Source organism: Leptosomus discolor, chromosome 21 (genome assembly GCF_034619465.1).
Source record: "Leptosomus discolor isolate bLepDis1 chromosome 21, bLepDis1.hap2, whole genome shotgun sequence".
Taxonomy (NCBI): Eukaryota; Metazoa; Chordata; class Aves; order Leptosomiformes; family Leptosomidae; genus Leptosomus; species Leptosomus discolor.
The window spans coordinates 4,945,860-4,962,738 of NC_141411.1; the positions used below are offsets into that span (position 1 = coordinate 4,945,860).

Consider the following 16,879-nt stretch of genomic DNA (forward strand, 5'->3'; position numbering starts at 1 on the left):
GTGATCTGCTGGGTTGTTTATCTGGTCTGATGGGGTTTACAAACCTCAGGTTGCAGGAGAGTGGGATGTAGATTAAGAGCTGGTGAACTTGAGTTTTCTGTTTTTCTGGGGGCTGCGAGGGGCCCCGCTGTGTGTGTCACATTTCTGGTTTTCAGTGTGGCGGTGATGACGCTTCCCATTGCAAGGTGTTTAGTGATACACGAATAAAAAGTGCTTCTATAGCGTGACTGTTCCCAAATTTCTATCCTGTGTCCTTGACAACACCCACTGGAAACCTTGTCTGGACATCTTCTGGTTGGAGGACTGGAATGATAAAAATGGGAGAGAGTGGATGGACTCTGAGGCAGGTCGTGCTAGAGTTTTAATGGAGGTTTTGAAGCGTTGCATACTTCAAGAACTATTTAAAAATTCATGAACATTTGTATCTACAAAGGGAGAAGAGGGATTAAAACATGTGAGTGACGTGTTACTGCTTCAAGTTTGCTCATTAATGTTTGGACCAAGCCAGAGGAGTGAAACTCTGAAGCATTAAGTGATGCTCTTAATGCTGAGAGCAGATTTCTTCGTAGTAAGAATCTTTTAAGCTATTTTAGGTGACAGTGAACTGGTGAGGCTTCAAAGTCTACACTGGCTGGAAGAGAGAAACCTCCAGGGAGCCAAATTGTTGATGTATTTGCATACCAGTGAGTTAGCAGCTGGGTATATTAAAGCTATTGTAGGGCTGCCCAAAATGTGATACAAATAGAAGTTGTGCCCTGATCATCAAGGTCTGAGTCTGCTGTTCGGGCTTTATTAGGTAGCAGGCTGCGGTCTTTGCAGTTTCCCTGCAAAGCATCTACCAAGTGACCTCAGTGTCATTGTCCCCAGTGCTCCATCTGGCTGTGGCTGGCTGTCATCTGAAGATGACCGAGATCAAACTCCTCTCCAAAATTCACCTGCTCGTCATCTTCTTGGTCGAAGAAGAGTTGGAAGAACACGTGTGTGTATAACCAGAGCACCGTGGGGAAAGCCCCAGCATCTCTGTGGACTGGGCAGCAATAAAGGGTTTGAAATCTCCTGGCCATCCTGTGTGTCTCCTCCTTGATGGATGTTTGGTTTTGTAACTGCTTACTGGTTTCTTTAGGCAACGGTCTCATTTTGACAGGCTGTTCTTGGCTGCTATGTGCCGTTTGCAGCTTGCACTTCCAGCTCCTCTGGAGATACTGGGAGCTGCATTTTGGGCCAGCCTACATGGTTTTTGCAAGAAACAGTAGTCAAGCAGGGATTCACTTTGCAAACTGCAAGGAGGAGTTCCTGTTCTGCTGGGGAGCATTATGCTGGCTTGTGGAAAGAGCCTTAGCCCTGTTTTTGCTCTTGGCTGCAGCTTATCATGTACTGTGGATCCCTCTGGGGTGTGCGTGGGAGATAAGTCACGTTAGGAGAATTGGAAGCAAACCCTGGAGACACTAGATGTGCTGATGGAAGACTGCTTGTTTAGGCGGTGGTTGGTAGCGCCTGCATGGAAAACTTTCCTTTTGACTCCTCTTGAACCTCTCAAGAACTTTTAAAATCCAGCCTGAACAGTGCCAAGAGGTGGGCTTGTCATAAAACATCAGTCAGGTTTTGTAGTTCAGCAGAACTTTATCCAGGAGCAGAGGGAGAGCCAGGGCTGGGTTGGTCCTTGTCCTGATTTATTAGCAGCGTTGGTGAAGTGAAAGGTCTGAAGCTTTGTCTTGGACGTTTCCTAGGCTGTATGTAGAAGGCAGCGTGTAATTTTCAGCCAATTTACTTCGGGTATTTGACAGAAGTTCCTTATCTGCTTCTTCCTCTGTTTGTAGAGATTTATTTTCTTCATGGCACGGAGGGGAATTCCCTTTTTGGCCTAATAGTTTGGGTTTTTTTTTTAAAGGGGATTATTATTATGCAATTGCATAGGTTATCTGTCCAGTCTGCTGCCTCCTCATCCTCCCACAGTGATTTTTGAACGAGTTTCATGACAAGATGCTCTCTCCAGTCCCCGAGTGGCACCTTGGTGCCATGTTTGGACAGCAGAGAACCTCCTTCGGATGGGCAGAGGCATGCAAACGCTGCATCCACAGGCATGAAACACCAGACGTCAGAGACAGACCACCTTGGTCCCTGCAACACCTTGTTGGAAAGGGCTGAAACTCAGCTGCTTTCCTGAAAATGGTCCTTATACATCCCCTGAGGGGCTGCCCCTTTCCAAGCAGGAGCTGCAGGCATGGCCGGGTAGTTGCTGTGACCCCTCCTGCGGCAACGCTGGGAGCTGATAAAGTCACCCTGCTTCTCCCTGGAGGTAACTGCGTTTCAGTGACGACCTGTTAATCGCAGGCCCGTAATCCCCAATATGGTGCTGCAGTTTTGCATTGAAATCTGGTGGCTGTGAGGCTGAACTGCTCTGGGGAAGGCTCAGCAGGCTTTGTTTTTTTCCAACACGGAGTTTAAAACTGAGCTGAAAGAAGCAAAAACCATCTTCCTTGCCCATTTTTGCCAACAACCTTTTAATCATAATCAGAGAACTGTGTTTTCCCTTGGGTAGTCTGGTGGCTGCCAGGTCCCTCTCAGCTGGAGAGATCAGGGCCACGTGAAGATGAATTTGCTGGAGGGTTGGGATGTTGTTTTACGGTTGGGTCCCCTGCACAGACCCGTTAAATCACGTTTGCCGCAGCAGCAGCAGCAGCAGCCAGTGCCGGCCTGAGCGGCTTTCCTCCGACCAGTGGATAATCCAGGTGACCTCAGCCTCTGCGATCTGGGCTGCGAGTTCGGCTCAGCTTCAGGAGGAGCCCGGGGAAGGTGCTGTTGCCGTAGGCTGCTGTATTGCTGGTGGGACCTCACTGGAAGGAGACACAAGGGGAAAGCCAGAGCCCACAACCCCTTGCTGCTGCTCACCTCCCTGGGCTGGAGATGTCCCAGCAGGCTCTTGTTCATCCCCGCTGAACAGGTCTGTGCGTGGGGAGCTGGGCTGATTTTTGGTTGTTTGAGGCCCTCCCATACCTAGATTGTAATCACGATGCTCCCAGGTTGAAAATAAGAACATAGAAAAATCCCTGGGTGCTTTTAGCAAGTCCTTTTAGAGGCTCTTTGGATGGGATGGTTTGCAAAGAGAGGCATTGCCTCCCGTTGAACCCCTCAGCATATCTGTGTGGGAGGGAATAGAGGAGGTTTTGAGCAGAAAAGTTCTATTCTGGTGTGGGGAGCCAATGTGATGGTGTCCTTAGGTCTGTGTCCCCCATGGAGCAACTTGCTGGAGTCATGGACCTGCCAGGACACTAGAGCAGAGGCTACGGAGCCTGATCTGCTCCTGGTCCCAGGTGGCTGCTTTTGGGGAGCAAGCAGGGGTGTCTATGGGGACGGGGCCAGCAGGACCAGGCTGTGTTGATGGCAAGGCACTGGTGAATGTAAAAGTGTCCATCCTCCATCCCCCTGGTTTGGTACCCTCTGTCTGCTCGGCGTCGTGCTTTGAAGGTGCTTTTACTTCCATGCCCTGCTACGGGAGCCCTGGCTGCGGGCTCTTTGAGGAGAGTGTTAGAAAAAGCACTCAACAATAAAATACACAGTGTAGGTCTGTGTGCCCAAGCAGACCTGTGGGCTGGGGGACATCCTCGAGGGCGGGAATGGCATCGGGGCGGTGGGCACTGAGCTCCGTCTGCTTCGTCTCAGCCCAAAGGAAGGGTCTTCTCGTCTGCTTGGGCCTCCGCTTTCTGAAATGAAAAGGTGCCCAGAGGTGAGTTAGTGCAGCGACGGGACTGGTGGTGCTAATGCAAACTTGACTGCGTGCCTGGAGAGTTCATCTGTGTTTCGAGGTACCAACCAGCTGGGAAATTCACTGACCGTCTGGGAAAGCACTGGGGGGAAGGAGCAGGGGGGAAGCTCGGCTGCTGGAGGTGTTGCTGCTGCGCAGCACTGGGGCTTGGCTGCCTCTGGACAGACATGGATGTACTCACCCGTGGGACGGACTGCAAGCCTTGAGCATCTTCTCACAGCTTGGGCCAGGTGACCTGCTCGCTCCGGGAAGTGTGTCTTGGCAAATCCTTCTCTAAAAAGAAGCACAAGTGGTCAAGCCTTGTGCCTGGAAACTCGTGGAGATGGCCAGAAAACTTCAAAGGGCTGGAGAAGAGAGGAAATCCTGGGGAAGATATGTTTAAGGGTATATAAGGCAGGGGGTGACAGTGCCAGTCTGCCTTTCAGTACGTCCTGTGTCTTCCCGGTGTGAACTTATGATGTGCTAATTGTCATTAATCGGTGCTAATCATGCATACCACAGCTTGTGTCGCTAGGTACAGGGAAGACAGCACTGGAGTTCGGGGCTTATGATTTCTCAGCAGCTCTGCTTTTAGGTGAGGTCCAAGCAGGAGGTGTTTGCCCCAAGAGGGGAAAACCCATCCCTGAAGCTCCAAGGACATCTGAAAACCTGACCTGGTGGGGACCATCGTTGATGGCCATTTCCAAAGCCTCATCCCACCGTCGCACAGCACAGCTCCTGCTCCAAAGCTGCGAACGGGCGCTCTCAGCCCTCCCTGGCTGCTCCCTGGACCTGGGGCAGCATCCTGCGCTCTCAGGCAGACGGGCATGAGGCTGGGAGATGCCCTTTGCTGGCCTGACCTCTCAGGGCTTAAGAGATTTGCAGACCCCAAGGACCTGCTTTGTTCCTTGTGGTACAGCGGGGTCCTTGGGCATGGGGGAGCTAACAGCGGCTGCCTGCCTGCAGCCTGGTCCTCTGTAGTGCTGAGCATCAAGTCCAACTCCACATAAGCTCATTAGGGGAATTAGCTCGTTAGGGCTTTAGAAGATGTGACGGATTTGAGCAAAGGAGTCGGGCAGGGGAAGGGGCAGTGGGGGGGATGGCTGGGGGGAAGCAGAGCTGCTAAGAGGGGCAGGAGGGATAGGGGTTCTGGGCAGAGCAGCTTCCCTGTGTCACCAAACACGACGCTACAGGGCCTCCTCTACAGCCATCCTCGTTTAGCCTCATGCTGTGCCCCCCAGGAAGGCAAGGGGGGCACCTCCACCTCTGTGGAGGTCCTGAGTGCCACCACCCTGCCGGGGAGACACCGAGGCTCAGCTTCGCTCCGCTCTGCTCCGCTCTGCAGACGCCAGGTATGGAGAGAGCAGTCGTGGTCTCTCTCAGCTCTGGGTAACAGCTCTCCCCTCCGAAGTGCGGGTGCAGGATCTGGCCCCGCACCCAAGGCAGAGGCTGCCTGGCCACCTGCAAACCGCTCAGCCCGCCCCGGCCCTGCGCAGGGAGCTCCCAGCCGCTCTTGTGCATGTCCTTTAAAGGCCTTCTCGCATCGAGCTCTTCCCTGGCAGATCCTTCTGCCGCAGATGCGGTCGCTCTCCCCTCCGGGGAGACTCTGCCGCTGGCATCTTGCACCGCGTGGGGCCCCGGAACCCCTCGACCCACCATCTACGGGCCACGCCGCAGCCCCTGACCCCCCTCCTGGGTCTGCTGGGGACCCGACAGCGCCGAGTGCCAGGTCCGAGCTGGGTGGCCCCAGCGTCTGCCTTCAGCTGCTTGAGACAAGTGCAGGCAGGTAACGACCCGGGGAGCGTTTGGTAACGTCGCCGAGCGGAGGGAAAGCGCTCGGTCTGGCTTCCCGGGGGGTTATTTATGCCACGCTGGGCAAATAAGCTGCGTGTCTCCATATTTCCATCTGTGAAACGAAGATAAGGAGCGAGCGTCTGTAAGGCTGTCTGAGCTGTAGTAAATCAGCAGGCTGCAGGGTCTGCCGCGGCTGTTAGGGAGCAAATGCTTTGCAGCAGGGACCAGCCCTTAGGAAAACGCTGATGCTCACTGATGTGATGAGTTTGGCTGGTCCCTGGCAGCCGGGGGTTCCCAAGCCCTTGGGCAGAGGTGTCAGGGACGATTTCCAGTGTATAGGCATGAAATGGGCTTGTTCTGACAGATGCCAAGTGCTGCTGGCGTTTACACCTCCATCAGGGCTGAGCAGGCTCTGGGAGAGGGGTGATGGCCCTACTCAGTGCTGGGGTGACCTAGACTGAGCTTGGCCAAGGCTTTGCACAGGCACACGGGGCTTCAACCAGTCCCTGCTCTTTGGCCTCTTAAATCTCCAGTGCATTTCGTGTCCTGGCCAAAATAAAGAGTCTCCTTCTGCCCCATATCTGCATGTCTGTGGGCACAGCTCCTGAGGAGACCCATCCTGCAGGAGAGTCCCTGCTGCACAGCGACTTTACCCTGGGCTGGGAGAGGGACTCTGTGGACTTTCTGCCAGCTTTCTCTGATTTCTAAACATTTGTAAAACAGCTTAAATGAGATGTCCAAGCTCCCTTGGACTCAGGAATCTCTTAATTTGTCCGTCTGGGAGCCGGCCTGGCAGGGGGATGCTCGAGGAACGGGTTGCTCCTGCTTTGCACTGGGTGCTCGCACTGGTAGGTGGGCGCAAACTTATCTCCCCTCGCGGAGATGACCCACATCATGAGCCCCAAGCAAGATTCACCCCGTGGGAGGGAAACGGGGGCAGCGAGTGGCGAAGTCCACCCTCAGCACTGCACAGAAATGGGGCTCGTATGAAATCCCTCGCTCGCCTCTCTCTCCATGCCCGCCCGAATCCCAGCAGCATCCTCCCGAATCGCAGCGGGCCTCCCCACCTCTTTTCCCACAGATGCCTCCACGCTAAGCAGAGGAGCTTGGAGCTCCTGCTGGGTGAGAAAATGCTTTAAAAATATAACATTTAGAGGCGTTCTCCCATCTGCGCGCAGCTAATATGTGTCTCTCATGATAGGTGTGCTGGTCCTGGAGCCTCCGCGCTCTGCAAATGAAGCCGCTCGCAGGGACCTGCCTGGGAGAGGGGGACGAGGAGGCGCAGGGACCCACCCAGGGGCGCCGGCGGCGGCAGCGGCAGAGGACGAGCTGCCAACCCAGCCCCTCGCCTCGGAGGTACGTGCATGAGAGGCTCACCCCACGGCTCTCAGGGTGCTAGCAAGGATGGGACAGGGACCACGGTGCCGGGCAAATGGGCGTGCTGACTGGAGCGTCACCCGGCTCTGAGGCAACGAGCATCACGTCAGCACAGCAGCCCCTTCTCCTGCGGCCACCGCTCCCAGGGAACGACCCCCAGGCTTGCAGGGAGGAGAGGGAAAAGCCCTGTTGTAGCCCTTTCCAGAGCCAGGAGCAAAGTTTGGGGGTTCAAACCCTTTCCCAGGTGGGTGCTGGGCTCAGCACAGCACCCCCTACATCTCCATGCACAGGTGACTTGCCATCCCCGGTGTGTTCCAGCATCCCCAGCCCCAGCAAGCAAGGATGCTACAGACTTCTTTGCCCCCAGGGCAGGGTTTTGGGATGGCAAAGCCATCCTAGTGCACTTTTTTTGGGGGGGGGTGGGGGGCAAGAGTGTGTGCCAAGGCCTGCTGTCCCCACGACAGTGACGTGAGATGGCGCCTGGGCTCTGTCGGCAGCCGGGTTTGTTGTGGTGCCGGGGAAGAGGCCGACTCGCAGGCAGTGAGGTCCGCTTGGCAGCCAGGCCAAAAAAAAAAAAAACCAAAAAAAAAACCCAACAAAACAACCAAAAACCCAATAATGTGCTGAGGAGAAGCACGGCCGTGGGCCGGTGACTCATTGCTGGCTGGAATCAGCTTCGTCGGGCTCCTCAGTGGCGGCTCTGCGGCGGCCGAGGGAGCGGAGGGGGCTGCTGCACCCGTGCCAGGGAGAGCGGGGACAGGGACAGGGACGGAGCGAGCTGCAGAGGATGCTCGGAAAGGACCCAGGTCCGGAGCAGCATCCCATCGAGGGGTGTTGTGGCAGCTGGGGGAGGGTGGAGGGGGTGGGATGCTGCCTCTGCTGCCGGAGTTTCTTTGGGGTTTACCCAGGCTTCTCTCTGCAGGGAGCAGCAGGCAGAGCTGGCTGGGCTCCCCGCGTCTCCGGATGAAGGTAAGGGCGGCCCAGGGTGGGGATGGGGGGAAAGGGGTGGGTTTTGCATCCTCCCTCCCCCCAGCAGCAGCACAGCGGTCCAGCAGGATGGTGGCCCCTGGCTTGGCAGCACCTGCCTGCAACCCCTCACCCCTTCCAGCCCTGGGACCCCAACCCCGTCCCCTGGACCTGCCTCACCAGCTGTAACCCACCTGCTGCACCAGATCCTTCACCCCCTCCTCCTCCCCCTGCCCTGGCCCAGCCTGGCTGCACCTCCCTGACCCCTGCAGGGGTATTTTGGGGGGCACCTGCTGGCCCGTGCCCCCTGGGAGCCTGCAGGCTGCAAAGGTGCCAGCAGTGGTTTCAGGGGTCTCCCTTGAAGTGGTGTCAGGCTGGGGAGGGGACGCTGCTGCCCAGCACCCACCACCCTTTCTGTCCCCAGGGAGGATGAGCAGCCCCCAGGGGCACCTGGACGGGATTTTGGCTGGGAGTGAGCAGAGCTTGGAGCCCGTCGGTGAGGTGAGAGGGAGGAGATGGTGACAGATTTGGGAGGGGCCCTTCCCTCCCTGGCCTCTCGGACTCAGCTGGACCCCCAGCTGCTTGGTGCTGCTCTTTTTGGGATGTGCCCAGTGCCAAGGGAGGGGTTTGCTCCAACCGTGCCCTTGTGCCCCCAGGTGCCAGGCACAGACAGGCGTGAGCTGGCTGTGTGCACTGGGGACAGTGACAGGACTGCAGAAGGTGGGTGAGTCCCCATCCCAACCCCCAGCTGGGTCCCCTTCGGGGAAGGCTTGAAGTAGCTGGGGATGAGCGTGGGAACAGCATGGCCTGATGAGGGTTGTGTCCCTTGGTGGGGACATGCGGAAGGGGGGACTGGCCTCGGGGGACTCGAAGCCCCCCTGATGCTGTGAGAAGCATTGGGAGGGTCTCACACCATGGGCACCTGCTCCCTGCCAGGACAGGAGGGCAGAGGGAGGAGGAAAGGCCAAGGAAAAGCCCTCACTTGTGGTCTCTCCCATGGCATTACTGCCTCCCTGCAGATGCAGAAACCCCGGAGGAGCCACTACTGAGTTTCTCCAGTGAGTTCTCGGTGCTGGAGAGACTAGGCTTGCACAGGTAAGACCAGTGAACACCTCTGTCCCTCTGGGGGCTACGGGACAGGGGGGTCCCAGGTCACTGCGTGCTCCATGGATTGGACTTCCCTCCTTTTCCACCGCACAAGAGCCGCTCTCCAGGCAAGGGCACTTGGGTCCCCCCTTCTGGTGGTGGCTGGCACCCCTGGGAGCAGACCAAGGGCACTTTCAGCATGCAGTCCCCGCGGTGCCTCCATCCCTGTCAGCACTTCTTTTTCCGCAGGGTGGCATTGACAGAGCAGGATGTGGAGGTGAGGGCTGCCGGGGGCAGCGGGTGGGCTGGGGAAGGGGGACGGAGGGATGTGCCCTGCTCCTGGCTGCCCTCCAGGCACCGCAGTCCCCTGGCAGCCGCCTTACAAATCCCTTTCCCGGTGATGCTGTTGGCATTCGGAGGCAGTTGCATTTCCACGGCAAGATGAGTCCGTCCTCTGAGCGTCCGGCAAGGCCACAAAGGGCTCTGCAGCTCGCTGAGAGCGCCCTTAGCCAGGGAGGTGGAGGAAGCCGTGCTAATAAAAATAATTTCCCTGCGAGTGCCAGGGCTGAGTCAGGCTCCGTTGTCAGCCGGGACCTGCAGCGAGGGCTGGCGTCTGCCCGGCGCGTGCTCTTGCCAGGAGGGCTTGGGATTTCCATGCATTATCGGCTGCCTGGGGGACGTGTCTCGGTCAGGCTGGCATCTCGCGGGGACCATCCCCAGCATGCAGCAGCCTAATCAGTGCTGGGGCAAGGCAAGTGCTAATTATCCTTATCACTGCCCTGCTTGGTGGCACGCTAGGGTGGGTCTGTCTGTGCTTTGGAGACAGCAGCGCATGGCCCTGGTGGCTTCCCCTTCACCCTGTGTCCCCCACCTCTTGCCCTCCCACCCCACAGGCAGCCTTTGCCCACCTCGCCCTGGCTTTTCGCTGCGACGTGTTCACCCTGCAGCAACGGGTGCAGGTGGAGAAACGGGCCCGGGATGCGGCAGAGGAAAACATCCAGGAGGAGCTGGGGCAGTGCCGGGCTGCCCTGGAGGTAGGTGGGCACCAGGGCAGGGGGCTGGCATCTGCCGGGGTACTTCCAGCCCTGGAGGGCTTTGGACAACTCGAGTCCTGGCTCCAGTAGCTCCATCCTCCCCCTCTCCCTGCACAGAGGCTGGGCCCATCCTGCACCGACACGGGCTGCAAGGAGACGCTGGAGCAGCTGCAGCGCAGCCTGGCTGTGCTGGCGGCTGCTGTCGAGCGGGCAACCAGCGCCGCGGAGAAGCTGGGGGCTGTACATCAGGTCTGTGCATCAGCTGGGGCTCCTCGCCAGGGATGGGAGGGCTTGGAGGGTGCTGGGTCTGGGCTTGAGGACCCGTCCCTGGGCTCGCTGAGGTCTGTCCCTCCTCCTCCCAGTGGTGGCATTGCCCTTGTGTTCGCACCTACCAGGGTGCAAGGGATCTGCCCGCCATGGGAGGCACCATGGCAGGGACCTGGGTCCTTAGGGACAGGGAGATGAGGGGGGGCTGATCCCCCATCCTGCCCGGCCACAGGAGGCCCGGATGAGCCGAGCAGCAGAGGTGATGGTCCAGCACGTGGAGAACCTGAAGCGGCACCACATGCGGGAGCACGCGGAGCTGGAGGAGATGAAGCGCCTGATCCAGCAAAACTCCCGCAACCGGCAGCTGGCGGAGACCCAGGGTGAGGTGGGCTCTGCCGCCGGGGCCCGCGCGGGGTTTGCTCGGGGGCGACCCTGCGGGATTTGGTCCCGAACCCCTTCGGGGGGTGGGGTGGGGTGGGGCGGGTCAGTGTGAGCCGGCACCGCAGAGCCAGCACGTTGTGTGAACTGGGGACCGGGGGCGGGTGACAGCTGGGACCCGATGACAAATGCGAGGGGCCGCTGTAACAGCAGACACAGCGTGGGAGCAGGTGCTGGTGGCCGGAGAGCCGTCCTCCGGCGGCCCAGCTGGGAATGCGGGGCAGGGGGGCACACAAAGGACGCTCTGTTTTTGGACGCCAAAGCCCACGCACGCCATCGCTGTGCGTGCAGGCAAGGTCCCCCTGGCCGGGGCACCCCTGTGACTTGTGCCAAGCACAGAGCACGTGGCCAGGACCTCTTTCGATGGGCGGGAGGTTTGCAACCACCAGGGCAGCAGCCCCGTCTTAATCTTTGGGGGTGATGTAAGGCTGCTTCTCTCTGCTTCCAGATGACATGGAGCCACGGCTGAGGCCTCACCCTCTGATGCGAACTTTCCAGCAGGTAACTGGTCCCAGTTCAGCGGCGCTGGAGCCACCACCTCCCCGTACCCTGCCGCTCTCCCTTGCCCAGCGGTCCCCCCGCACCCGCTAGTCCCCAGGCAATGCCACCCCTGCCAGCTGCTTGCTGTGGGCAAGGTCTGCTAGAAATGCCGGGGATGATGCAAAATATAGGGGCAGCCTCGGAGGGCTGTGGGGAGACAGGGTGCCCGGGATTGGGGAGACAGGGTGCCCGGGGCTGGAGGCTGCTTGTCCAGCAGATCTCAGGCAGGTCCCTCTGCATTGCAGGGTCATAGCACGAGAGCCGCAGGCTTGGCTGTTCTCTAGCACCAGCTCGAATTCGGCACCGATTCCCCTACAGCTCAAGAGGTAGGGGAGCGCTCGGGGAGGGGGATAGGCAGCCCCACTGGCACGGCTTGAAGCAGTAAGGACAGGCGCAAACCTCTTGGCTTTGACCTCCCCGCATTTCACCAGCTCTCCCGCTTCCCCCCCCCCCCTTAGCACTAGGGCTGGTGGGAGGCTGGCAGTGTCCCTTCTCCTCCTCAGTGTCCCTTGCCCGTGCTGGGGAGGCAATAGGGAGGGAAGAGGATGGGGAGCAGGGGGAGGTAGCTGGCGCGGTGCTCACCCCCAGCCCCTCCGTTGCAGGGGTCTGCCCGTCGCAGAGTCAGCATCGCCGTCATCCCCAAGCAGCTCTTGGTAAGGACGTGTCTGCTGTCGGACGTGTGTCCCCAGGCTCGGTGCTATGGGGGGTCTGGGTCCCCACTGAGGCTCCCATCTTTGGTGCCCAGCCAGGTGCCAGCCCTGAGAGCCGAGCAGCCCCGGGCAGTGAGCCGGAGAGGGAGGGGGCCCAGCGCCGGCCCAGCACCCAGAGGTAAATCGTGCCGGCTGGCGGGGAGGCCACAGCACCGGCTGCCGCTGGCCCGCAGGGCACGGCACAGCACCCTGTCCTCTCCCTCCCCAGGAGCGAGCCGGAGCCGCAGGGCAGCACCATGACCAGGGAGCTGGCGGCCGAGGCGGCTGGCAGAGGCTCAGGCGCAGGGGACGACGAGCCGGAGCAGCTTGGGCTGACGTGAGCAACACCCTGCCGGTGCCCACCATCCCCCCCCACAGCTGATGGACTTTTGGTGGTCCCATGGTGGCCAGCATGCAGGAAACGGGCTGGGGGATTTGATGATGGGAGGCTGGCTGCCCCAGCTCAGCGCTGCTGTGCCTCAGTTTCCCCCATGCACTGCAGGTCACCCCTGCCCTCCCCAGGCTTGTTTCACCTGGGTTTGAGGGTTTGAGGGCCAGTGAGGTTTGGGGTTGAGTTAAACACCCTCCTCATCCCCAGCTGAGGCAGAGGTGGGATTTGCTCTCCTTCCCTGGATGACTAGTGTCCCCGGTTGCCTTCTCCCCAGGTCCAAGATGTCCCCAGCGGAGCTGTGGCGGCCGTGGCTCTTCCTCCCGCAGCACTACTGGGTTTTCTTCTGGCTGCTTCTCCTGAGCATCGCCTTCCTCCTCCTCGTCCGTGTCCTGGAGCTGCAGCGGCTGCAGCCTGCGGCATCGCCCAAGGCCTAGCCGGAGCGGGGAGGGGGAGGCAGCCGGGATGCGCCCGCTCTCCGTTGCTGCGCCTTCCCTGAGCCATAAACCACCAAAACCCTAGAATAATAAAATTGGAGGAAAAATGGGGGAATCGTAATGCTGGAGCAGGGGGGAACATCCTGTGGTAGGATCTGAGGTTTGGTTCGTACCCCCTTACAGGCGTGAATGGCTCAGGGAGCTGCAGCAGCCCTCATCGATGCTATGAGTTTGCCTGTTCTCTCAGCACACCGAGGGATGTCACTGCACATCCCCCTGTGCTGGGGACAGAGACTGGGCTGCCCACGGCCGGTGGCTTTACATTGTCCCACTGTGCTGGCCAGGCACCCTCCACCACAGCATGTCCTGGGTCCCTGCTGCCCGAGGAGCTGTAATTAAGATCTAATACTCATTTACTGCTGCCCGAGGGACAAAGCTGGGTCTGGAAGCAGCAGGTCAATGTTCAGACTTTCCCAAGGCACCACAAAGAGCTGACAAACAGAGGGAGCTGTTTCCGACCGCTCCGGAGCCTGGGAAAATCGCCCGGTTTGACGCAGACGCCCCGTTTCCGCGTCCGCCCTGGCCTCTCGCAGCCCCAAAACGCGGCTGGGCTCCGCTGCACCCACCCCAGCAGCTTGGCAGGGGCCTGGTGGGCTCGAAACCCCCTACCCGACCTGCGGGGAGGGCCATGGTGGGGGGTTCTGCACCAGGACCCCCAGGAGGAGGCCCAAGGAGGCCACGGGAAGGAGGGATGGAGGTGCGAGGCTGGCCAACCCCACTTGCCGCGGCCGCCGGCAGCGCCACCGGTGACTCACGGGCGGCCGGTGTCACCCCCGCCCCGTTTGCCAGCTCGCCCCGTGTCCCTGAGTCACCGTCCCCAGCCTTGTGGCACGTTGTCCCCGTGTGTCCCCGGCCCGTGAGCCCCTTCACCGTGACGCCCACCTCGGCATTGCGGCAAGAGGCCAGCAGCACCCCGAGGATGCCACCACCAGAAAACCCCAAAAAGCACCCGGCCAGGAGCGACTTTCGGTGACCTCGGCGGCTCCATCCTCTCTCCCAAGGTACCTTCACCCCCCTGGGGCCATTCCCATCCGGGGATCCCGGGTGGAAACATCGTCCCAAAAGTTTCCACGAGGGCTGCGGTGGTTTGGGGGACCAGCCAGGGGCCGGGGCTGGGATGGAGCGGGTCGTGTCCCCCCCCCCGTGCCCGAAGCTCCTGGCCTCTATTTTTGGCTGAGGGACGGGGGGGGGGGGGGGGAAGTACAGCCGGGGCGGAAAGCGAAGTGGTTTGGTTGCGTCACCCGAATCTTTTAGGTTGCTTTACAAAAAAAAGACCGGTTTCTCACACTTTTTTAAAAAAAAAACACAAAAAACAACAACAACTACAACAAAACAACAACAAAAAAGCCACCGGGACTGTGCATCCCCTCGGCCCAAACCTCCCGGCGCGGCGTGGGGAGGGCAGGGCAGGGCTGCCACTCGGGGGGGGGGGGGGGGGGGGGCGCAGTTGAGCCCCCCAGCCCTGCAATAAAACCCGCAAAGGCAGCACCATTCGCAGCGGCACAAAGCCGCAGCGCCCCGGGGGCCGCCCCCTCCCCCGGCCCCGGCAGGAGCTGGGCTGCTCCCAGCACCGCCCTCCAGCAGCCGGGATCCCTGGGGTCCCCCCGGCCGTGGGGGAGGGGACGGAGGGGAGGGGAGGGGACGAAGAGGAGGGGAGGGGAGGGGAGGGGAGAGGGCCACCCGGCAGCTGCTGGCAGAGCCGGAGCCCGTTTCCTGCTCCTCCTCACCCGGCTGCAAACAGCCCTGAGCCCCTCCCTACCTCCGCACTGGGCTGTGCCTCAGTTTCCCCCTCCGAGAAGCTCTGGAGGTGAGTGGGGAGGGGGGTGGGGTGGGCTCTGGGTGGTGGGCAGGGCTCTGCTGCCCCCCTGCCACCGCCCTGTGCCCCCTGGGCTGCGGGCGCAGAGGGGGCAGCGTCCCGCCGGCCGGTCCCCTCCGCCCGCGGAGAGCATCGCTGCGGCCCCCGCCCGGCTGCGCAAGCTGGGGAGGTCTGGGGGGCGGGGGGGTTTGCCAAAAACGAGGGGTGATTTTGGGGTGCTGGGAGAGTGGGGGCGTGGGGGGGAAGCCGCTCAGCCCCGCCGTGCCTGTGTCCTGCGTGTCCCCGGGACGCCGAGCGGGGATGCTCGGTGGTGGGGTAGCGCTTTGTCTCCGGCTGCCCTCTCCCCAAAACCTCTCCCGGGGCGAAAGCGGGGTCCCCCCGCCCCGTCCTCGCTGCTTTTCCCCTCCAGCCCCTGGGCTCTGCTCCCCTCGAGAACAAAGGGAAAAGAAAGCCGCCCCCGCCCCTCCTCCTCAACTCCGTTCCCAGTACCACCAGTGCTCCCAATGCTGAGCGAGATGGGGTGGGAAGAACTTTGCTAAGTGCTTTTCCCCCATCCTGACCCCTCCGCCCGGTGCAGGGGGAGGGATGCTCCATGGGCTGCCCGGAAGCAAACCCCAGTTGGGGGTTCGGGGCTGTGCCCCATCCCAGGGCTGAGGCCGGGGGACACGTTCCCGAGCCCCGGTGCCTGGGGTGGATGAAGGCCTCGGTACCTTTGGGTAACTGAGCCCGGGGTTTACCACTGTACCCCAAGACACACCTCCTGCTGACCCCACAGGGATGACTGTGGCTGGGGGTGAAGGAGAAGCAGGGGGAGGAAAAGGATGTGGGATGCAAAGCCTGGCTGTGAGCAGACTTCTCCTTGCACCTAAATTTGGCTGCAAGAGGCAGTTCCCTCCGTGGGGCCGGTGCTGGGCAGGAGGGCAAAGCTGAGCAGCCAAAATAGGGGCGGGGGGGTGCGTAGGTTTGCTCACCCCTCAAGTGTTGTCTCTGCCCAGGGCTCCCTGGGCCGTGGCCAGGCTGTGGCCCTGCAAAGGGCAATGCCAAAATGCCCCGGGGAAGTGTCCACTTCTGCTGCCGGTGTCTGTGGGAGCCAAGGCCGGGTCCTGCACCTCCGAGGGGGGATTTTGGCAAGTGCTTTCTGGGGGGGTGGTGGTTATGCACCCTTGAAAAGGAACCCCCTCTGCCACAACATCTTGTCCCTGCAGCTGCCAGCCTCTGGCAGGTTTGTCCCCTCTCCTTAGCCCCTCTCTCCGCAGCTCCACGCTGAGGCTTGCTAAGGGGGCTGCTCAGCCTGGGTGTGCCCATGCACCGACATCCCCAGCTCAAACCAGACGAGCCGACAGAAGATTTTTTCCCCTCCCTCCAAGGATTAAAACCCAGCCAAATTAGGGCCGGTTTCCACAGGGTCGGCCAAGGCGATCTCCCTGCTCGATCCCATGCCAGGGATGTTTCTCCTGAGCGCAGTAACGCTGGGAAGAGCAGCGCCTGCCGCCTTCATCCCTTCCTGGCACCGGCCCGGCCCGGCCAGCGGTCGAAAGCAAGATCTTTGGTCAAGCTGTTGAGCGGCCACAAGAAACCCTCCATGCTGCCTGCTGGCCTTGGGGCCATCACTGAGGTTACTGGAAGGACTTTCCTGGGGTCCAGCCTAGCTCAGCAGCCTGGCCCAAGGGTCTCCAGGCTGGTTCCCAAACCCGGAGCAGCCTGGTCCATGCTGGGAGCCAGCGCAGAGGCAAGGAGAGAGGCTCAGCTGGAAGGGAATCTGCTGCTGCTGGAAATCCTCCCGGCTTTCATTAGCTCCGTATGGAGCTGCGTCCTTTCCCACCCCGTTTCCACGTGCTTGGGAGACAAGTGAGCTCACCAGCAGCCCAGCACTCCCAGGGCGGCTCCCCCCGCCATCTCCCAAGGGGCTGCTTTTCTTCGTGCCAGGGCAATGGGGGAACCCCAACCTGCGAAGTGGGATGGGGTGTCCCTGCTCCAGAAACGCTCCGCATGTGCCAGTCCTGGGTGATGTCCCGTTGGTGTGTCTGCAGCCACCCTAACCAGAGCCAACACGAGCTGAGTCAGGGCTGGCTGCACCCCCTCTACCTCCTCCCTCCAGCTCGTAGGAGCAGTTTTAAGGGAAGAAATGCAAAAGGCGTTCGTGGGGAGAGCGGAGCCGGCGGCAGCCTGGCTCAGCACCGTGCCCACCTTCACCAGCGCTGGCCTTTGTGGGCTGAAAGCTGTTTATTTGCATCAAACCTGCAGG

General features: G+C 60.5%; 1 protein-coding gene across 1 annotated transcript; it reads left to right on the plus strand.

Moving 5' to 3' along the window:
• The first annotated feature begins 6,755 nt into the window (after nucleotides 1-6,755).
• On the plus strand, nucleotides 6,756-12,758 carry LOC104343196 (inositol 1,4,5-triphosphate receptor associated 2). Its single transcript, XM_086476641.1, has 14 exons — nucleotides 6,756-6,892; nucleotides 7,836-7,882; nucleotides 8,304-8,380; nucleotides 8,536-8,599; nucleotides 8,899-8,974; nucleotides 9,215-9,242; nucleotides 9,859-9,999; nucleotides 10,117-10,248; nucleotides 10,499-10,646; nucleotides 11,153-11,205; nucleotides 11,847-11,897; nucleotides 11,990-12,072; nucleotides 12,163-12,270; nucleotides 12,599-12,758. The coding sequence occupies exons 1-14, from the start codon at nucleotides 6,771-6,773 to the stop codon at nucleotides 12,756-12,758; spliced, it is 1,290 nt and encodes a 429-aa protein (XP_086332767.1). The 5' UTR covers nucleotides 6,756-6,770.
• The last annotated feature ends 4,121 nt before the right edge of the window (nucleotides 12,759-16,879 follow it).